Below are 23,022 nucleotides of genomic sequence, written 5' to 3'. Positions count from 1 at the left end.
CTAAGATTACCGCCACCACGGTGCCAAGCTCCTAGGTTCGATTCCGGCTATGGGTCACTGTCCGTGTGGAGTTTGCACATTCCCCCCGTGTTTGCGTGGGTCTCAGGTGAATTGGCCATGTCAAATTGCCCCTTAATTGGAAAAACAATGAATTGGGTACTCTAAATTTTAAAAAAAGCAAAGATTACCACCAAACCTCTTGCAACCAAAAAGGCCGTTCACTGGCTCTGAATGTGGGATGGGATTGACTCAGTTATCCAGCCTGCTGAAACACCAGCAGGCTCACACTGGCGCAAGGTTGTTCACCTTTTGAGTGTCGGAAGGGATTCAGTGATTCATCTAATGTCATGAGACACCAACATGTTCACATTGGGGAAAGGCTGTTCACCTGCTCGGAGTGTGGGAGGGGATTCATTCAGTTATCCAGCCTGCTGACACACCAACGAGCTCAAACTGGGGAAAGACCATTCACCTGCTCTGTGTGTGAGCAGAGATTCAATATATAACCTGTGGAAGCACCAACTAGTTCACACCTGATCGCAGGGTTTTCATTTTGTTGTTATTGCTTCTGTTAATCTCACCCAGGACTGAATTTTACTCATTCTGACAGTTGGTGAAGTGGTTCTTTCTGCTGGACTATCCAGTGTCATGACCTTTCCACCAGTATGCTAATACTTTTTGAGCCTTGTTGCGAAATCCAATTTCTTATTTCCTATGGATCACAGAACCAAAAAGTGTTATAGAACATAGAACGGTACAGTACAGAACAGGCCCTTCGGCCCTCGATGTTGTGCCGAGCAATGATCACCCTACTCAAACCCACGTATCCACCCTATACCCGTAACCCAAGAACCCCCCCCTTAACCTTACTTTTTTAGGACACTACGGGCAATTTAGCATGGCCAATCCACCTAACCCGCACATCTTTGGACTGTGGGAGGAAACCGGAGCACCCGGAGGAAACCCACGCACACACGGGGAGGACGTGCAGACTCCGCACAGACAGTGACCCAGCCGGGAATCTAACCTGGGACCTGGGACTCTGGAGCTGTGAAGCATTTATGCTAACCACCATGCTACCGTGCTGCCCCACGTGTTTTGAAGGTAAATTCTTAGTTTGCATTTCTGTTTGGAACATCCCAAAGCATGCCACATTGCCAAACAAGATGGTCTGTGGGGGTTAGAAGGCTTCCTACCTTAATTTATCAGTGTGTTCTTCACAGAAGGAATTCCAGATTGTGTACTTGCATGGTTTCTGCTTTCTTGACATGGGGGGGATAAGCTGAATGATTTGCTTGGCTTCGAGTTAGTTGATGAAATTTACAGTGACCATCACAGTGAGTTAGTCTTGTAGCAGAAAGCAGTCAGCTTGAAGAGTTCTGAAAGAGCTGTGAAGGAGATGTGAGATCAGCCGGTGGAAAGCAGCCTGTCTTTTCAAGTCAGGGCAAGGAGACAGTGACACTCACCTTTGAGCTGAGGAATCCACAGATGTGAGGCCTTAAATTCATTTTTCATAGAATTTACAGTGCAGAAGGAGGCCATTCGGCCCATCGAGTCTGCATCGGCTCTAGGAAAGAGCACCTTACCCAAGGTCAACACCTCCACCCTATCCCCATAACCCAGTAACCCCACCCAACACTAAGGCCAATTTTGGACACTAAGGGCAATTTATCATGGCTAATCCACCTAACCTGCACATCTTTGGACTGTGGGAGGAAACCGGAGCACCCTGAGTAAACCCACGCACACATGGGGAGGATGTGCAGACTCCGCACAGACAGTGACCCAAGCCGGAATCGAACCTGGGACCCTGGAGCTGTGAAGCAATTGTGCTATCCACAATGCTACCATGCTGCCCGTGGAAGGTTGATTCACCAGAAGATAATACAAAGATGCCCAGGAAATTGTGTACCTCAGAACAGTCGCTGGAACACTGAGGAGAAATCAAATTGAAATCCAGAGGGCTGTGACCTGTTGGTTGGTCCCAGGAAAAGTGGGTCAACTTTCAAAATGTTGTAACTGCTATGGGAGCTCTTGAGTGTAACCAGGTGGTAGAAAGGGGTTCGAAGCTGAAGTAATTTCAAAATGTGTTATGTTGGTAGTGCTTGTTTATTTCACACTATAAATATAATGGTTTTCAAGTGTATAACTCCAGAGTGCTGTGGAATGGCTGTGCAGCCAGACCACTCCCCTCTCCGCAAATATTTCTGTCAAATAAATTTCCTTAAATCGAACCTCGAAGAATTTGTCTTTATTTTAATTTTCACGACAGTGACCCAAGCCGGAATCACTGTGCTAACCATTGTCCTACCGTGCATATGTCAATTGCTTCACATGTAACAAAGTACATCTGCACACTCACAAGGATATTCCCAATGTCATGTCACATATTCTTAACTTTCAGGTCCTCTTATTAAAAAGGTGAAAGTGGGTGTCAATCTCGAGATCTTTGCCTCTCTCCCGCTATACGATCCTAATATTTCGATCGCAGCCAGGCTAGCAAATGTGTTCCTTTTAATATCATTAACAAACAATGCAAGCATTTCCAAGAGAAAGCTAACAACTTACTCATCTTGTCTATACTTTCTTGACTTGCACTGGAATGTAGGTGGATAACAGGTTGATGAACTACGCCCAAGATGAGCTATTCCAATTCCTTTACCGTACAATATTATCATAACACCTTTACATTAGAAATAAAAATTTCCCATTCAATTTGAAGCACTTATTTTCAGTACAATATTTTCATAACAGCTACAAAACAAAAATTAAACGTTCCCATTTGACTTCTGACATTAACATATTGAGGGTGAATGCATTCTCGTTGTGCGCAAGGTAGTACATAGAGCGCATATGATGGTGGCCAGGATGAGCAGGTTCTTTGAGGGGGTTGAGGATAGGTGTGGGCGGTGTGTGGGGCGGCCATGTTCACATGTTTTGGGCATGTCTGAAACTGAAGGGGCTTTGGCAGGGGTTCACAGACGTAATGTCCAAGGTGCTGAAGGTGGCCCCGAGTCCAGAAGTGCTGATATTTGGTGTGTCGGAAGACTTGGGAGTCCAGGGGGCGAGAGAGGCTAACATTTTGGCCTTTGCCTCTCTGGTAGCCCGGAGACGGATTGTGCTGGGGTGGAGGGATTCGGGACCACCGAAGCCGGAGTGTGGGTGAGTGACCTGATGGAGTTCCTAAGGTTGGAGAAAATTACGTTTGCCTTAAGAGGGTCAGTTGATGGGTTTGTCTAGAGATGGAAGCCATTTGCCGCCTTTTTCATGGAGTATTGAGGGGTCAGCAGGTGGCAGGGGGAGTAAAAGGGGTTAAAATGAGGAAGGAAGGACTGGAGGAGGGGAACGGTAGAGAGGCTGGGGAGTTTGGGTAGTTATTTATTTATTATGAGGTGTCTGTTTGTTCTTACTTTTATGTTGGTTTGTGTTCAATGTTTATACAAATGCCTTAATAAAAATATATTTTTTAAAAACATAGTTTGTTTATTTATTTGAGATGGCCAATTGGGATTGTTCTCCTTGGAATAAAAGAGATTTGGTGAAGTTGTTCAAGATTATGACAGATTCACAATGGTTGGGCAAAAGAAAGCTCTTCCCATGAGCTGATGGTACAAGGAATAGGGAGACCCAATTTATCAGGGAGGACATGCAGGGGAATAGTGGTAGACTGTTTTTACACAACGAATGGGAATGACCTGGAACTCGCTGCCAACGAGGAAGCAGAGATAGTGATTGGTTTAAAAAGGACATTGGATGGACAAGTGAGGGATAATCTTTCGTGACAAGGATGAGGCTGGCTCGGTGGCTCAGTGGTTGGCACTGCTGCCTCGCGGCGCCGAGGAACCGAGTTCGATAAGGCCCTGGGTCACTGTCCGTGAGGAGTTTGCACATTCTCCCTGTTTATGGGTGGGACACACCCCCACAACCCAAGGGTACCCCAGCAGGCTAGGCGGATTGGCCACACTAAATTGCCCCTTAATTGGTTAAAAAAAAATTGGTTACCTACATTTTTTTTTAAAAGAGAAAAAAAAGTGACAGGTATGGAACTGGACAGTGGGACTGACGCGTTTGCTCTGCCGAGGGTCAACATGCACTCGATGGGCTGAATGGCCCTATCTCTGCATGAATGACTTTATGATATCAAGAGAGAAATTTCAGCTGGTCCAGTCTCTCCAACTAACTGGAGCCCCTCAGCTCTGGTACCATTCTCGTAAATCTCCTCTGCACCCTCTCCGAGAACTTCACATCTTCCCTAAAGTGTGGAGCCCAAATACAGGGTTCCATTCCAGAGGGATCGAATTGAAAAGCAGGGAGGTTATGCTCAACCTGTTTTGAACCAGGTGAGACTACACCGGGAGCACTGTCGACATCTGTGATGTCCATTTTTTAAAAAAGGAAATAGAGTCGCCGGAGAAGGAGCAACAAAGATTCACCAGAATAATACCAGAACTGAGAGCATTTCACCCTCAGGAAAGGTCGGGGCTACTTTTCTATGGAAAAGAGAAGACTGAAGGGTGACCTGGTGGAAGTCTTTAAGATGATAAAGGGGTTCAATAATCCAATAGAAATTTCAATGAGATACCTCTTTACCCAGCGAGTGGTGAGAATGTGGAACTCTCTGTCATATTGGTTGAGATGAACAGCATGAATCAATTGAAGGGGAAGCTAGATACATACATGAGGGAGAAAGGAATATAAGGAGATGCTGATGGGGGGGGGGGGGGGGGGGGAGATGAAGAGGGGTGGGTGGAGGCTCATGTGGAGCATCAATACTGACAGAGACCAATTGAGCTGACTGGCCTGGCCCTGTGCTGTAGACTCAAAGGAACAGAGACAAATATATTTAATTTCGATCGAGCTGTGGTGGTAGGAAAAAATATTATTTACTATCCAGTGTTAGTGCCAATGTGTCTGAAAGAATCACTCGACAGTCAGGTGTGTTCCAATCATCAAACAGTTTATGGATTTAATACCGGTGGGGAGCAAGTAACTGGGCTCACCATGCGCTTCTCCATCGAACAAAGGAAATCATCAATTACATAGATAGATACATAGAATTTACAGTGCAGAAGGAGGCCATTCGGCCCATCGAGTCTGCACCGACTCCTGGAAAGAGCACCCTACCCAAGGTTAGCACCTATCCCCATAACCCAGTAACCCCACCCAACACTAAGGGCAATTTATCATGGCCAATCCACCTAACCTGCACATCTTTGGACTGTGGGAGGAAACCGGAGCACCCGGAGGAAACCCACGCGCACACGGGGAGGATGTGCAGACTCCGCACAGACAGTGACCCAAGCCGGAATCGAACCTGGGACCCTGGAGCTGTGAAGCGATTGTGCTTTCCACAATGCTACCGTGCTGCCCTACAGTTATTCAGCCCATCCTGGCCAGACATAATCCAATCGTATAGATTACGTACAATACATATTGATCTATATTGATAGGCATGGTGGGGCTGCGTGATCAGTGCATGCTCAGCGAGGAGGTTCCTCAAGATCTTTCCCAGACCTCTTATCAACTGTCCTTGGGTCTTGTACAATGCACAACCAGGCCAAGGATCCTCCTGACCTCAGTTCTGTCTCAAGCCAATAACTCAATTAGCAGTGACTCCATGAAGCTGCCTGTGCCACTGATAAGAGAGGCCCTGCTTAGCAGCTTATTGTCTGTCTCTCGGATTACTGAATGATCTGCAGGAATGTGGTCAAGTCAACTAAACACACGATGCCTCATACTTTAGTTTGTGATTCTCTATTTGGTTAACATAATACATATAGTTTACACACAATATCCATACATTGCAGATGCTTCTGCCTTGCCCACTCAAACACCAGGCCAGGATAAATGTCCTTCAGCAGCTTCTGTGGATCACTTCCGTGGAAATGTGCTCTCCCAGGCTCAAAGAGCATCAGCCCGCTGGAAGCAAGATTGTGAGACCGGCCAGTCCAGCAGAAAGAAACCCTCTGACTCTCCCACTTCATCACCTGTCAGAGTGAACATGGTTCAGTCCTGCATGTGATTAACAGCAGCAATAACAGCAGAATCCAATCTCTGTAATTACTGGTGAACTCGCTGGTGTGTCAGCAGAATGGATAACAGAGTGAATCCTTTCCCACACACAGAGCAGATGAACGGTCTCTCCCCGGTGTGAACTCTCTGGTGTGTCAGCAGGTAGGTTGACCGAGTGAATCCCTTCCCACACTCGGAGCAGGTGAATGGCCTCTCCCCGTTGTGAACCCGTTGGTGTGTCAGCCGGGTGGATGTATCGCTGAATCCCTTCCCGCAGTCAGAGCAGGTGAATGGCCGCTCCCCAGTGTGAACTCTCTGGTGTGTCAGCAGGTTGGATGACTTAGTGAATCGCTTCCCACAGTCCGAGCAGATGAATGGCCTCTCCCCGGTGTGAACTCGCTGGTGTGTCCTCAGGTGGGTTGACCGAGTGAACCCCTTTCCACACTCCGAGCAGATGAACGGCCTTTCCCCGGTGTGAAGTCGCTGGTGTGTCAGCAGGTTGAACGATTTAATGAAGCCCTTCCCACACACGGAGCAGGTGAACGGCCTCTCCCCGGTGTGAACATGCCGATGAGTTTCTAGCTCAGAGGGGCAACGAAATCCCTTCCCACAGTCCTCACATTTCCATGGTTTTTCCAGGATGGAGGTGTCCTCGTGACTCTCCAGGATTGACGATTAGCTGAAGACACGTCCACACACAGAACACATGAATGTGAATGGTGCAATGTTTTTTCAGGCTGTGTAACAGGTTAAAGCTCTGTCCACGGTCAGTTCACTGGAGTATTTTGACTCTGGATTCTGTGTTTGCCAATCCTTTTCCAGTTACACTAATGTTTAAAACCTTGTGAAGCAGACAATACACACAAATATTTCCTCTTCTAAATTTAAAAGACCAATGTTGTTCAGGTGCCAACGAATTGAGTGACTGTCAGATCTCTCCACGCCGTTTGGTTTGAGATTTTGGTCTGGAAACCCTCCTCTTCTAATATCCTATAAAAGGAGTTCACAAAATTAATCACTGTCAATACAGGATAGAAATGCAGAACAGGCAAGTTTCAATGGAACATTCCTAACTTCCACTTTGTGAAAAACTGAAAATTTCCTTCCCACACACTCTCCCTCCAATTCTCACTCTGCTGTACCGAGCATACACCCTTTTAATTCTCCTAAGGTACTAATTCATGTTAATCGACATATCCATGCTCATTGCATCTTGCCAGGATACACACAGCTGGAAATATTTGATAAGTATAGTTGACTAAGAATGTGTGTAATATGCAGCACTCAACTACGTTATTAGAGAGATCAGGGTTGGTAAGGAAGAGGTTTATTTGGGCATTAAGTGGTCATGACCTGGAACTCACTGCCGATGAGGGTGGTGGAAGCGGAGATGATTTTTGATTTCAAAATGAAATTTGATGAATACTTTAAGGAACTAAACATTCAAGGGAAGGGGAATATAGAGGGGGAATGGGACTGATGGGATTACTGAACAGAGAGTAAGCATGAACTCGAGTTGCCAAAGGATTCCTTTTCAGAGAATCATAGAATTTAGTGTAGGAGGCCAATCGGCCCATTGAGTCTGCACCGACCCTTGGAAAGAGCACCCCACTGACGCCCACGTCTCCATCCTATCCCCATAACCCAACCTAACCTTTTGGACGCTAAGGGGCAATTTGTCATGGCCAATCCACCTAATCTGCACATCTTTGGAGAAAACCGCAGCATCTGGAGGGAACCCACACTGGCATGGGGAGAAAGTGCAAACTCCACACAGTCACCCGAGGCCAGAATTGAACCCGGGTCCCTGGAGCTGTGAGGGAGCAGTGCTAACCACTGTGCCGCGATGACACTGTCACTACACTGCTTTATATTTCAAGGCAATAGTTAGATTGAACATTAGAGACTCATAAATAATGTAGTATATACCATATAACACTATACTTTTTTATATTAATTTATTGCTCCTTTACATGTCAGCCAACTCCTGGGGAAACCACTCCTTTAATTGTGAACATTAGGGAAGAGGCCATCCTTTCAACGAGACAATGTTGTAAGACTGAAGGAGCAAAGGATGTGAATATCTTTAAAAGAGAGAGACAGAGCTACCTGGTGGGCCCCCTCCTGTTCCTAATTCGTATGTTCGTCTACAATCTTTCCAGTGTCTGCAATCTCCCTCGATTCACTCCTTCCCCTTCAGTTCCTGCAAGTCACCAACGTCTCCCCAGAATGAGACAAGAAATGAAAAGGGGGAAACATTGATTTCCTTCCAGATGTTGCACAGAGGAGGAAGTTTCAATCTGAAGCTCATTGCCTAACTTCCGCCTTGTGACGTCACAATGGACCCCCCCTGCTCGGAATCAGCCAATAGGAACCATTTTGATACTCGGTGACGTCTCGGGTTCCACTGCGCAGGTCCGGCGCGCGGGCACGGGGAGCCCCACCCTCACTAATGTTACTCCCCCTCCTCCCCGAGACGTTTCCAGGCAACCGGTTGCTGGCTCCGGCCAGAGCGAGAAGCCGCTCGGTGATCTCCCCCTCCCCCTCCCCCCTCTCTACGGCGGCTGGCTGGTCCGAAAAGAGATCGGGAGCGACAGCCGCACAGCGCATGCTCCGGACAGCTCGGCTCAGCAGCGCTTTCTGCGCCTGCGCGCTGGGCTGCCAGCTGAGGGAGTGGGGGAGGGGACTTTGCAAAATGTCTTCCCATCATTTTCCTACCAGTCCTGCAGTCTGACTTTAAACAGCACAGCATCTGTTTATAGCTTCACACACAGACTGAAACTTCCTCCTCTGTCCAACATCTGTGAGTAAAACATTTTCTTTCTCCCCTTGGGAAATACAGAGAGTTGTGGGACTCTGGAACTGGAATTAGAGACAAATTTGCTGAGGGGCAAAATGCTGAGATTTTGTGGAACCTGTTTTTATTGTCTGAGATAGTTAAAGACCAATTTATCCTGTTTATTCAAATACTATTTGTCTGTTAGTGCATAATTCATTTATGCTCATTTTAGTTTGTTGCAGTCAATGTTTTTTTAAGTGAAACCTTGTACTTTGGTTTATTGGTGTTTTCTGGGAATTTATTTTAAGGTTATCTGTCGCCACGGGGATCGTAATAATATCAAACATCTGAAGTTATGACTTTAAAAAAAAAATCCAATTAAGAGGAAATTTAGCGTGGCCAATCCACCTTTGGGTTGTGGGGGCGAAACCCATGTAGACACGGGGAGAATGTGCAAACTCCACATGGACAGTGACCTGGGGCCAGGATCGAACTGAAGCGATTATGATGTGGAGATGCCGGCATTGGACTGGGGTGAGCACAGAAAGAAGTCTCACAACACCAGGTTAATGTCCAACAGGTTTATTTGAATGATTTCAAATAAATCTGTTGGACTTTAACCTGGTGTTGTGAGACTTCTTTTTTTTTAAATTTAGAGTAGCCAATTATTTTTTCCAATTAAGGGGCAATTTAGCATGGCCACTCCACCTAACCTGCACATCTTTGGGTTGTGGGGGTGAAACCCACGCAGACACGGGGAGAACGTGCAAACTCCAGATGGACAGTGACCCAGGGCCGGGATTCGAACCCAGGTCCTCAGCGCCGTAGGCAGCAATGCTAACCACTGTGCCATCGTGCTGCCCTGTTGTGAGACTTCTTACTGAAGTTATTATTACATAAGATCAGCTATTATTCTTGCAAACTCTTTGGGAATAGAGTCCAGTTTCCTCAATCTCGCCTCATAGGAAACTCTCTCCCATCGGAATTAAGAACAGGCAATTTTGGTTTCTATCCTGTACTGACAGTGACAAGTTTTCTAAATCTCTTTTGCAGGATATTAGAAGGGGGAGGATTTGCAGACACTAAACTCAATCAAAAATCAAGTGAAGAACCAACAAAGTTGTCCGATTATCCGGTTCTGAATATTGTTAGCCTTTGGATCTAGAAGGAGAAATGTTTCTTTGTTCTGTCTGCTTCAGAAAATTTTAAACATCACTGTGACTGGAAAAGCAGCAAGACATCCACCCGCCTGAGAGTGATCCAGTGAACTGACTGTGGGAACGTATTTAACCAGTTACACAGCTTGAAACACCATCATCATTTACAGCAGGACGAGATCGTACAGGGGCTTTGTGTGTGGGCACCTCAGCTGAGGGACAAACATGGAGATGGACCACCGCACTATGGAGAAACCGTGGAAATGTGGGGATTGTGGGAAGGGATTCAGATCCCCATCCCAGCTTGAAATTCATCGACGCAGTCACACTGGGGAGAGGCCATTCACCTGCTGTGATTGTGGTAAGGGATTCACTCATTCCTCCCACCTGCTGAGGCACCAACGTGTTCACACCAGGGAGAGGCCATTCACCTGCTCTGAGTGCGGGAAGGCATTCACGACTTCATCTGATCTGCTGACACACGAGCGAATTCACACCGGGGAGAGGCCATTCAATTGCTCTGAGTGTCAGACGGGATTTAGTCGGTTATCTCACTTGCAGGCACACCAGCGTGTTCACACCGGGGAGAGACCGTTCACCTGCTCAGATTGTGGGAAGGGATTCTCTCACTCCTCCAACCTGCGGATACACCAACGGGTTCACACTGGGGAGAGGCCGTTCATCTGTTCTGAGTGTGGGAAGGCGTTCATTGATTCATCAAGCCTGCGGATACATCAACGAGTTCACACCAAGGAGAGGCCGTTTACCTGTTCTGAGTGTGGAAAGGGATTCAGTCGGTCATCCTTCCTGAAGGCACACCAGCGAATTCACACCGGGGAGTGGCCACCCACCTGCTCTGAGTGTGGGAAAGCATTCATTGATTCAGCAAGCCTGCAGATCCACCAGCGTCTTCACAATGCGGAGAGGACATTCAGCTGCTCCGAGTGTGGGAAGAGATTCAGTCGGTCAATTTACCTACGGAACCACCAGCGAGTTCACACGTGATTACAGGGGTTGGATTCTGCTGTTTTTGCTGCTGCTAATCACACCCAGGGCTGAACCGTGTTCATTCTGACCGTTGAAGTGAGAGGGTTGGGGGGTTTCTCGCTGCTGGACTGACCACTGTCATGACTCTGCTTCCAATGGGCTGAACCTATTTGAACCTGGGAGAGCACATTTCCACTGAAATTTATCCTGGATAGTAAATAGTGTTGTTTCTAAGACTGCAGGTAGAACATAAATAAATACATTTGTCTCTTGTTCCATTGAGTCTACAGCACAGGGCCGGGCCAGTCGGCTCAATTGGTCTGTGTCAGTATTTATGCTCCACATAAGCCTCCACCCACCTCTCTTCATCTCCCCCCATCAGCATCTCCTTCTATCCCTTTCTCCCTCATGTATGTATCTAGCTTCCCCTTCAATGTATTCATGCTGTTCACCTCAACCACTCGCTGTGGGAGTGAGTTCCACATTCTCACCACTCGCTGGGTAAAGAGGTTTCTCATGAAATCCTAATTGCGTTTTATAACGCCTTCCTAATTTAAAAAACTTCGATCGGTCCAAGAGAAAAGCAGTCCCAGTCTTTCCTGAGGGTTAAATGCTCCCAGTTCTGGTATTATTCTCATCAGCTAAACCAGTCAGTCCCATTTTGCCCTGTTCTATCCCTTTACCCTTTCAAGTTTGTTTCCCTCAAGTGGCCATCCATTTTCCTTGTTAAAGTGTTCATCGTCTCTGCTTCCACCAGCCTCTTAGGCAGCGACTTCCAGCTCATTACCACTCACTGCATTAAACACTTCTTCTTCACATCCCCCTGAATAAATCTGTGCACCCTCATCTTTCTACCATCAACTAATTGGAACAACTTTTCTTTTTTCACCTTATTTAAACCTATTATAAACTTGTCCACCTCTATCAAATCTCCCCCCACCCTCCTTTGCTCCAAGGTGAAGAACCCCAGTTTCTCCACCCTAACCTTGTCGATAAAATTCCTCCTCCCTGGAACCATTCTGGTAAATCTCCTCTCCACCCTCTCAAGGAGCCTCACATCCTTCCCAAAGTGTGGTGACCAGAACCGGACTCGGTCTTCTGTTGTGGCCTCACCAGAGCTTTATAAACTTATCAGGATAACCTCCCTGCTTTTGTTCCTGATATCCCACTTTCTGAACCCAAGTTCCCATATGCTCCACATAGGAATATCACTTTTGTTTGCGCATGAAAAACATTTGACTGACATTCTTAAAATGGCCGAAGAAGATTTTGGCCAAAGAAGCCATTTTGAGCTTTCGGTCTCAAAAAGAGAATCCAGAATGTTTGAGTCTGGGAAATGAAGTAAAAAATGAAGGTAGACCCACAACTGAACAAAAAGACGGTTCAAATGTGGTATTGACTGGAATCTTCTCTTTGGATTTAATCAATGGGAAAACTACGAACATGGAAGAAAATAAAATCCAAAAGCTGAACCGTCAATGTTTTAAAAACTGAACTTTAATTCACATCGGAACAGCAATAAGGACTCTCCTCTCGCAGAAGGAACTTTGGACAATAATTACTGTAAGAAAATAACTTTCAAAAAACACAGCAGCAGTAATGTTTCCCATCTTTAGTGGACTGTGATTCCTGGACATGGAATTCAGCTGTTATCAAGATGGACTTGTGAATGTGAGGTGGACAATGGAGAGATTATTATGTGTATTGCATTTTATAAATTAGTTAAACATAGAAAAACATAGGACTTAGGAACAGGAGTAGGCCATTTGGCCCTTCGAGCCTGCACTTATAGGATCATGGCTGTTGGAGCTAAAAATTGATTAATATCAACATTAATTGGACATCCCAGCTGATCTGTGACCATAGCGATAAGTGATTCAGGGTGGAGAATTAGTTGGAATTCTGGGTGTTTCTCACAGAAAGCAGCTAGTCTGAAGTTAGCTTGGAAGCAGCCAGCTGTGGGACCCGGAGCTGTGGGAGCAGGAGCTGTGAACCGGCTGTGGGACTATGAGCTGTGAACCGGCTGTGGGACCCAGGAGTTGTGAACCAGCTGTGGGAGCAGGAGCTGTGAACCAGCTGCGGGAGCAGGAGCTGTGAGCCAGCTGTGGGAGCAGGAGCTGTGAACCAGCTGTGGGAGCAGGAGCTGTGAACCAGCTGTGGGAGCAGGAGCTGTGAACCAGCTGTGGGAGCAGGAGCTGTGAACCAGCTGTGAGAGCAGGAGCTGGGAACCAGCTGTGGGAGCAGGAGCTGGGAACCAGCTGTGGGACCCGGAGCTGTGAACCAGCTGGGGGAGCAGGAGCTGTGAACCAGCTGTGGGACCCAGGAGCTGGGAACCAGCTGTGGGAGCAGGAGCTGTGGGAGCAGGAGCTGTGAACCAGCTGTGGGAGCAGGAGTTGTGAACCAGCTGTGGGAGCAGGAGCTGGGAACCAGCTGTGGGAGCAGGAGTTGTGAACCATCTGTGGGAGCAGGAGCTGTGAACCAGCTGTGGGACCAGGAGCTGTGAACCAGCTGGGGGAGCAGGAGCTGGGAACCAGCTGTGGGAGCAGGAGCTGTGAAACCAGCTGTGGGAGTAGGAGCTGGGAACCAGCTGTGGGAGCAGGAGCTGGGAACCAGCTGTGGGAGCAGGAGCTGGGAACCAGCTGTGGGAGCAGGAGCTGGGAACCAGCTGTGGGAGCAGGAGCTGGGAACCAGCCGTGGGAGCAGGAGCTGGGAACCAGCTGTGGGAGCAGGAGCTGGGAACCAGCTGTGGGACGAGAAGCCATGAGGTACCAGGGGTGTTCCTAATGTTTAAATCCCTCAGCAGGAAATCCCACACTTGGACTGAGGAATCCACAGTTTTGAGGCGTGAAGGGAAGTTTGGGGGCTGATCAGCTGTTAGCTAATGGAAGGACCTCAATTAAAATATGGAGCTTGGAGAATTGCTGAAGTGAATTCTGAAGAGCTTTGGCATACCTTTGGTATGGTCCCAGCAACAGAAGTGAATGAACCTTCAAGATATCATTCAGGAGATTGGGTGGCACGGTGGCACAATGGTTAGCACCACTGCCTCACAGCTCCAGGGTCCTGGGTTCAATTCCGACCTCGGGTGACCGTCTGTGTAGAGTTTGCACGTCCTCCCCGTGTGTGCGTGGGTTTCCTCCGGGTGCTCCGGTTTCCTCCCACAGTCCAAAGATGTGCAGGTTAGGTGGATTGGCCATGATAAATTGCCCCTTCGCGCCCAAAAGGTTAGGTGGGGTTACTGCGTTATTGGAGTAGGGTGGAGGTGTGGGTTTAAGTGAGTGCCCTTTTCCAAGGGCCTGTGCAGACTTGATGGGCCGAATGTCCTCCTGCACTGTAAATTCTATCATTCGATAAGAGAACCCTTGGGGTGAGGTTAAAAAGTAGAACAAGGTTCCTATTCTAAATCTTTCTTGACAATAGTGTTCAGTTTGTAGTGCTGGTTTTTAATTTTTTGTTTTATACAGACTGTAAGGTTTGTTTTTGTTTTAAAATGTGGAATCTTGTGGCATAATTCCTTCAGTTAATCACCGGGTGCTTGAATTTCTCCTTAAACATGAGTCCTGACCGCGACTGTAACAGTGTGCACCAAGAATATTTCAAAACAAATCAAAGAAAAATTGTGAAGAGTACCACAAGTCCTCTCCGCGAATCCCCAACCATGTCATGATTTGAGCACTTCTTATTGTGAGACAGTCCAATAGTTGTTGAATAAAAATTGAATTAATTGTCATCCCTTCTCAAGCAGGGCGGCTATTGCCCAGCACAGAGGGATCTGGGTTCAATTCCCGGCTTGGGTCACTGTCTGTGCGGAGTTTGCACGTCCTCCCCGTGTCTGCGTGGGTTTCCTCCGGGTGCTCCGGTTTCCTCCCACAAGTCCCGAAAGACATGCTGTTAGGTGAATTGGACATTCTAAATTCTCCCTCTGTGACCCGGACAGGCGCCGGAATGTGGCGACTGGGGGATTTTCATAGTAACTTCATTGCAGTGTTAATGTCAGCCTACTTGTGACAATAAAGATTATTATTTGGGATTTCTCCCATGGAACAACTTTTTTGTTATTCTTTCGTGGTATGTCGCTGACTGGGCCAACATTTATTGCCCATCCCTAATTGCCTTTCAGGGATATTTAAGAGTTGCTGTGGATCTGGAGTCACATGTAGGCCAGACTAGGTAAGGACAGTAGATTCCCTTCCCTAAAGGACATTAGTGAACCAGATCGTTTTTTTACAACAAGCGACAATGGTTTCATTGTGATCGATAGACTTCAGACCATCTGTCGTGGTAGGATTCGAACCCAAGTCACAAAGGGTCATCTGGATTCTCAACGTTTGCTCTTTTCTCTCCCTACAGATGTTGCCAGATTTTCCAGCATTTTCTCTTTGGTTTCCAGGCATTATCCTGCTTCTCTGGATTATGAGTCCAGTGCCAATATCACTGCACTTCTAATTGATAGGGATTATACCCGCCAATCATCTGAAGTGAATTCTCTACATTAATCATCCCGGCCAGTGCAGTTTGTCAACTTGCATTAATCATTAATCAGCTCAAGACTTTCTGCAGCATTTCATCCATCACCGCATGATTCCTTTCACAGAGTCAGTTGCTGAAAAGACGTTCAGCTGCAGTGTTCCATGACCAGAATGTTCATGTTTTCACACATGCCTCGAACATGTCACTAAGCAAATTCTCTCTCCCCCCCCCCTCCCCCTCCCCCTCCCCCCCAAATCAGTCAGAAACTTAGCTGGTGCCCCGGGTCCAGTCCATGTCTCCATGACTTGGTCCAGAACAGGCATTGTCAAACTCGGGGACGCGACCCGCTTGTGAGTCGCGGGCGGTTGTCGGGAGGGTTGTGGAGCCATCTGTCGCGGCGCTTCCGATCGCGCAAATCTGCGCACAACAAACGCAGCAGCCGGGTGTTAATAACGGCAGATGCAAGCGGCCTTCAAAGTGGCTGTGATCATGTGAAAAAATTGCGGCCGCACTGCGCATGTGTGCCGATGATCGGGCAGGCGTGCACAGTGTGACCGCTTTTTAAAAAAAACGGTTGCAGCTTTTGTTTTACAAGTTCGGGGGGGGGGGGGGGGGGGTTTATTCAATTCACTTATTGTATTAATGTAATTTTTTTTCATTTATTTTACTCTTTTTTTTACAAGTTCAGGGGAGGGGGTTTATTTGATAAAATCTTACAGGAAAAAAATGCAGAACTTTGGACAGATGGAGACTCCATACTTTCCGACACCGGAAGGCTTCACCTTCATCCAACAGGTTCCATTGGAGGAGCGTGTACGAGGGTCAAAGCGACCCAAAACCATTTCCTCCAATTATGTCAGCAGCAAACAGGGTAAGAGAAAATGGTGGGTTGCGAAGATCGGCCGAGTTGGATCCCAAAGGTTGGCCAGTTCGTAAAAATGGGTATCGTAAAAAAAGTTTGAAGAACACTGGTCCAGAATCACCCTTTTGTCCTTGTCATGTATTATTGGAGAAAGTTTAAATCAGGTTACCATGTCTATTGTGTCAAATGGAAATACTACTGTCTTTGTCCCACATCTTTAGATCCGAAGTAACAACCTTGTTAAAGTTATATGCCAAGGGAGTTCCTCAGATACTTTTTACACATTTCATACTTTGCACTAATCTCTTCCATGGTCATAGAGCCGGACAGCGCAGAAAAGGCCATTTGGCCCATCGAGTCTGCACTGACAACTAACCTTAATCTCCCGCCAGTCCCACTTACCAGCACTTGTCTCGTCCTTGAATTTGATGGTGTTCCAAGTGATTTTGAAAGGTTGTGAGGTTTCAAGCCTTCACCATCTTCCCAGGCAGTGCATTCCGGAGTCTTACTACCCTCTGAGTGAAATAATGTTTTTCTCAAATCCCCTCGGAATCTCCTGTCCCTCATCCTAAAACTCTCCCCCGTTGTGATTGACCCCTCAACCAAGGTGAACAACTACTTCCTAGTTAACCTATCCAAACCCCTCAATCTTGCACAACTCAATCATGTTCCCCCCCCCCAGCCTTCTCTGCTCTGAAGAAAACATTCCAAGCCTATCCAACCTCTCCTTACAGCTCAGATGCTCCATCCCAGGTAACATCCTGGTGAAGCTCCTCTACACCCCCTCCAGTACAATCACCTCCTTACTGTAGCAAAGTTACCACAACTGCACACAGTACTCCAATTGCAGCCTAACCAACATTCTAACGAAAATCGCTTATTGTCACGAGTAGGCTTCAATTAAGTTACTGTGAAAAGCCCCTAGTCGCCACATTCCGGCGCCTGTCCGGGGAGGCTGGTACGGGAATCGAACCGTGCTGCTGGCCTGCTTTAAAAGCCAGCGATTAGCCCTGTGAGCTAAACCAGCTCCAACATAACCTTGTTCTTATATTCCACACCACAACTGATAAAGGCAACTGTCCCATATGCCTTCTTAACTAGCCAATCACTTGTTCTGCCACCTTCAGGGATCATTGAACAAGTACCTCAAGATCCATCTGTTCCTCTGAGCTTCCTGGTGTCCTGCCATTAATTACATATTCCCCTGTCCTGTGTCTTCCAAAGTGCATCACCTCGCATTTATCAGGGTCAAATACCATCTGCCACTGCTCTGTTCATCTGTCCAACCCATCTACATCTTCCTGCAACCGACAATCCTCTTCTTCACTGTTAACCACCCAACCAGTCTTGGTGCCATCCCCAAAGGGCCTCCAGTTACTCAAACTGCCTTCTACCTCCACCATCTCTGTCCTATTACAAAGCCAGTTTAGCATCCAACTCGCCATGTTTCCTTGAATTCCATGAGCATCTTCCTTCTCAATCAATCAGTCTCCCGTGTGGGACCTTCCTTCTCAATCAGTCTGCCGTGTGGGACCTTCCTTCTCAATCAGTCTGCCATGTGGGACCTTCCTTCTCAATCAGTCCCCCGTGTGGGACCTTCCTTCTCAATCAGTCTGCCGTGTGGGACCTTCCTTCTCAATCAGTCTGCCGTGTGGGACCTTCTCAATCAGTCTGCCGTGTGGGACCTTCCTTCTCAATCAGTCTGCCGTGTGGGACCTTCCTTCTCAATCAGTCTGCCATGTGGGACCTTCCTTCTCAATCAGTCTCCCGTGTGGGACCTTCCTTCTCAATCAGTCTGCCGTGTGGGACCTTCCTTCTCAATCAGTCTGCCGTGTGGGACCTTCTCAATCAGTCTCCCGTGTGGGACCTTCCTTCTCAATCAGTCTGCCGTGTGGGACCTTCCTTCTCAATCAGTCTGCCGTGTGGGACCTTCTCAATCAGTCTGCCGTGTGGGACCTTCTCAATCAGTCTGCCGTGTGGGACCTTCTCAATCAGTCTGCCGTGTGGGACCTTCCTTCTCAATCAGTCTGCCATGTGGGACCTTCTCAATCAGTCTGCCGTGTGGGACCTTCTCAATCAGTCTGCCATGTGGGACCTTCTCAATCAGTCTGCCATGTGGGACCTTCTCAATCAGTCTGCCGTGTGGGACCTTCTCAATCAGTCTGCCGTGTGGGACCTTCTCAATCAGTCTGCCGTGTGGGACCTTCTCAATCAGTCTGCCGTGTGGGACCTTCCTTCTCAATCAGTCTGCCGTGTGGGACCTTCTCAATCAGTCTGCCGTGTGGGACCTTCTCAATCAGTCTGCCGTGTGGGACCTTCCTTCTCAATCAGTCTGCCGTGTGGGACCTTCTCAATCAGTCTGCCATGTGGGGCCTTCCTTCTCAATCAGTCTGCCATGTGGGACCTTCCTTCTCAATCAGTCTGCCGTGTGGGACCTTCTCAATCAGTCTGCCGTGTGGGACCTTCTCAATCAGTCTGCCGTGTGGGACCTTCCTTCTCAATCAGTCTGCCATGTGGGACCTTCCTTCTCAATCAGTCTGCCGTGTGGGACCTTCCTTCTCAATCAGTCTGCCGTGTGGGACCTTCCTTCTCAATCAGTCTGCCGTGTGGGACCTTCCTTCTCAATCAGTCTGCCGTGTGGGACCTTCCTTCTCAATCAGTCTGCCGTGTGGGACCTTCTCAATCAGTCTGCCGTGTGGGACCTTCTCAATCAGTCTGCCGTGTGGGACCTTCCTTCTCAATCAGTCTGCCGTGTGGGACCTTCTCAATCAGTCTGCCGTGTGGGACCATCTCAATCAGTCTGCCGTGTGGGACCTTCCTTCTCAATCAGTCTGCCGTGTGGGACCTTCTCAATCAGTCTGCCGTGTGGGACCTTCCTTCTCAATCAGTCTGCCATGTGGGACCTTCCTTCTCAATCAGTCTGCCGTGTGGGACCTTCCTTCTCAATCAGTCTGCCGTGTGGGACCTTCTCAATCAGTCTCCCGTGTGGGACCTTCTCAATCAGTCTGCCATGTGGGGCCTTCCTTCTCAATCAGTCTGCCGTGTGGGACCTTCTCAATCAGTCTGCCGTGTGGGACCTTCCTTCTCAATCAGTCTGCCATGTGGGACCTTCCTTCTCAATCAGTCTGCCGTGTGGGACCTTCCTTCTCAATCAGTCTGCCATGTGGGACCTTCCTTCTCAATCAGTCTCCCGTGTCGGACCTTCCTTCTCAATCAGTCTGCCGTGTGGGACCTTCCTTCTCAATCAGTCTGCCGTGTGGGACCTTCTCAATCAGTCTGCCGTGTGGGACCTTCCTTCTCAATCAGTCTGCCGTGTGGGACCTTCCCTCTCAATCAGTCTGCCGTGTGGGACCTTCCTTCTCAATCAGTCTGCCGTGTGGGACCTTCCTTCTCAATCAGTCTGCCGCGTGGGACCTTCCTTCTCAATCAGTCTCCCGTGTGGGACCTTCTCAATCAGTCTGCCGTGTGGGACCTTCTCAATCAGTCTGCCGTGTTGGACCTTCTCAATCAGTCTGCCGTGTGGGACCTTCTCAATCAGTCTGCCGTGTGGGACCTTCCTTCTCAATCAGTCTGCCATGTGGGACCTTCTCAATCAGTCTGCCGTGTGGGACCTTCTCAATCAGTCTGCCGTGTGGGACCTTCTCAATCAGTCTGCCATGTGGGACCTTCCTTCTCAATCAGTCTGCCGTGTGGGACCTTCTCAATCAGTCTGCCGTGTGGGACCTTCTCAATCAGTCTGCCGTGTGGGACCTTCTCAATCAGTCTGCCGTGTGGGACCTTCCTTCTCAATCAGTCTGCCGTGTGGGACCTTCTCAATCAGTCTGCCATGTGGGGCCTTCCTTCTCAATCAGTCTGCCATGTGGGACCTTCCTTCTCAATCAGTCTGCCGTGTGGGACCTTCTCAATCAGTCTGCCGTGTGGGACCTTCCTTCTCAATCAGTCTGCCATGTGGGACCTTCTCAATCAGTCTGCCGTGTGGGACCTTCCTTCTCAATCAGTCTGCCATGTGGGACCTTCCTTCTCAATCAGTCTGCCGTGTGGGACCTTCCTTCTCAATCAGTCTGCCGTGTGGGACCTTCCTTCTCAATCAGTCTGCAGTGTGGGACCTTCTCAATCAGTCTGCCGTGTGGGACCTTCTCAATCAGTCTCCCGTGTGGGACCTTCCTTCTCAATCAGTCTGCCGTGTGGGACCTTCTCAATCAGTCTACCGTGTGGGACCTTCCTTCTCAATCAGTCTGCCGTGTGGGACCTTCTCAATCAGTCTGCCGTGTGGGACCTTCCTTCTCAATCAGTCTGCCGTGTGGGACCTTCCTTCTCAATCAGTCTGCCGTGTGGGACCTTCTCAATCAGTCTCCCGTGTGGGACCTTCCTTCTCAATCAGTCTGCCGTGTGGGACCTTCCTTCTCAATCAGTCTGCCGTGTGGGACCTTCTCAATCAGTCTGCCATGTGGGGCCTTCCTTCTCAATCAGTCTGCCGTGTGGGACCTTCTCAATCAGTCTGCCGTGTGGGACCTTCCTTCTCAATCAGTCTGCCATGTGGGACCTTCCTTCTCAATCAGTCTGCCGTGTGGGACCTTCCTTCTCAATCAGTCTGCCGTGTGGGACCTTCTCAATCAGTCTGCCATGTGGGACCTTCTCAATCAGTCTGCCGTGTGGGACCTTCTCAATCAGTCTGCCGTGTGGGACCTTCCTTCTCAATCAGTCTGCCGTGTGGGACCTTCTCAATCAGTCTGCCGTGTGGGACCTTCCTTCTCAATCAGTCTGCCGTGTGGGACCTTCTCAATCAGTCTGCCGTGTGGGACCTTCCTTCTCAATCAGTCTGCCGTGTGGGACCTTCTCAATCAGTCTGCCGTGTGGGACCTTCCTTCTCAATCAGTCTCCCGTGTGGGACCTTCTCAATCAGTCTGCCGTGTGGGACCTTCCTTCTGAATCAGTCTGATCCAAGAATATAAAACCCTCCCTCCTGCACCAACTCTTGAGCCAAGCATTCATCTGCCCTTTTTTATGTATTTGTTAGCACGTGGCACTGGGTGTAATCTAGAGATTGCAACCTGAGTAGTCCTCTTTTTAATCTACTGCCTAGCTCCCTGAATTCTTTTAAAAAATAAATTTAGAGTACCCAATTCATTTTTTCCAAGGGGCAATTTAACGTGTTCAATCCACCTACTCTGCACATCTTTGGGTTGTGGGTGCGAAACTCACGCAAACACAGGGAGAATGTGCAAACTCCACACGGACAGTGACCCAGAGCCGGGGTCGAACCTGGGGTCGGCGCCGTGAGACAGCAGGGCTAACCCACTGTGCCATCATGCTGCCCTTGCTCCCTGAATTCTTGATGCAAGACCTCATCCTGCATTTTAGCTATATCGTTGGTACCAAGATGTACCACGACCTCGGACTTTTCACCCTGCCCCTTTAGGATGCCATGCAGCCGTTCAGTGACATCCATGACCCTGGCACTAGGTAGGCAATGCACCATCCTGGAACAATTTCTTTGGCTGCAGAAACGCCTGTTTGCTCCCCTGACTAATGAATCTCCTTAATGCTCTTCCTTTCTTCTTCCTCCCTGGTATACTGTTCATCAACCATCCCTGCACCTAGGGCGACATGTGGCGCAGTGGTTAGCACTGCTGCCTATGGCACTGAGGACCCGGGTTCACCCTGGCCCCAGGTCACTACCTGTGTCTGCGTGGGTTTCACTCCCACAACCCAAAGCTGTACAGGTTATGTGGATTGGCCACACTAAATTGCCCATTAATTTGAAAAAAAATAATTGGATATTCCCTGCTCCTTCTCACAGGATATTTGGCAGGAAGGGTGAGAAAATTGTGACTCTTCCCATCTGTATGGCCTAACCTGGACCTTGGATATGTCTCACTACATTAACTCGCCATCATCTTGCCTGGACTTGTGAAATCCTACCAACTGTCCTGGCTTGAGGCAATTCACACCTCTTTAACCTGTGATTATCCCTCTCTCCAGTCGCACCGCCTGGACCTGTAAAGACTTTATTCCTGCAAAGACTCGCATTCAAAGCATCATCTTGCATCATTGACTTTGGTCATAAATGTGTTTGTGGAACCTCTTTGCTTACCCGATGAAGGAGCTCCGCTCCGAAAGCTAGTGATTCCAAATAAACCTGTTGGACTTTCCCCTGGTGTTGTAAGACTGCTTAATGTATCCACCCCAGTCCAACGCCGGTATCTCCACATCATGGCTTCTCATCTGATGCCATGAATCCTTCTCAAAATCTCTGATCAGAAACATCAGGTATTGTTAAGAGAATACGGTAATGTCCTGATTGAGGGCTGCAGATCTACTGACTTTCCAAGAACAAATGACCTTATCTCGCTCCATGTCCAGTTGCATTTGCATCTTTAGCATAGATGGTTTATTTGACAGGAAGGGTATCTCAGTGGACTGCACCAACCCTGATAAAGTGGCTGACTTGAGCTATGTTGCATGAAATCCACACTTTTTAGTGACTTCAATATGTGGACATCACCAAACTGTAACAAGTAGGACTTTCATTTAAAAAAAATACATTTAGAGTGCCTAATTCATTTTTCTAGGACTTTCATAATCCTTAACCTTGCATTGGTCCTCACTAGGAGGTGAATCTGGGTATCATTTTTACCAACCTCATCCACATACTGTTGAGGTGCAACCACGATCTAACTTAAGTGAGTCCATGACTGTTAAGGGGGAAATAAGTAATACAGGCCAAGATTTTTGAGCGTTAATAAATAAAATAA

General features: G+C 48.1%; 1 protein-coding gene across 1 annotated transcript in view; it reads left to right on the top strand.

Moving 5' to 3' along the window:
* LOC119951631 (zinc finger protein 91-like) overlaps nucleotides 1-23,022 on the top strand; it is a 72,751-nt gene that overhangs the window by 13,575 nt on the left and 36,154 nt on the right. Inside the window, exons 3-5 of the mRNA XM_038774811.1 lie at nucleotides 2,405-2,604; nucleotides 10,165-10,949; nucleotides 22,068-22,084. Coding sequence (XP_038630739.1) covers nucleotides 2,405-2,604; nucleotides 10,165-10,949; nucleotides 22,068-22,084 — 1,002 coding nt within the window. The remainder of the gene's footprint in view (nucleotides 1-2,404; nucleotides 2,605-10,164; nucleotides 10,950-22,067; nucleotides 22,085-23,022) is intronic.

The sequence above is a fragment of the Scyliorhinus canicula genome, chromosome 17, assembly GCF_902713615.1.
Source record: "Scyliorhinus canicula chromosome 17, sScyCan1.1, whole genome shotgun sequence".
In the NCBI taxonomy this organism is placed as follows: domain Eukaryota; kingdom Metazoa; phylum Chordata; class Chondrichthyes; order Carcharhiniformes; family Scyliorhinidae; genus Scyliorhinus; species Scyliorhinus canicula.
The sequence above is the reverse complement of the archived record's forward strand: the minus strand, read 5'-3'. Positions and strand labels throughout refer to the sequence as shown.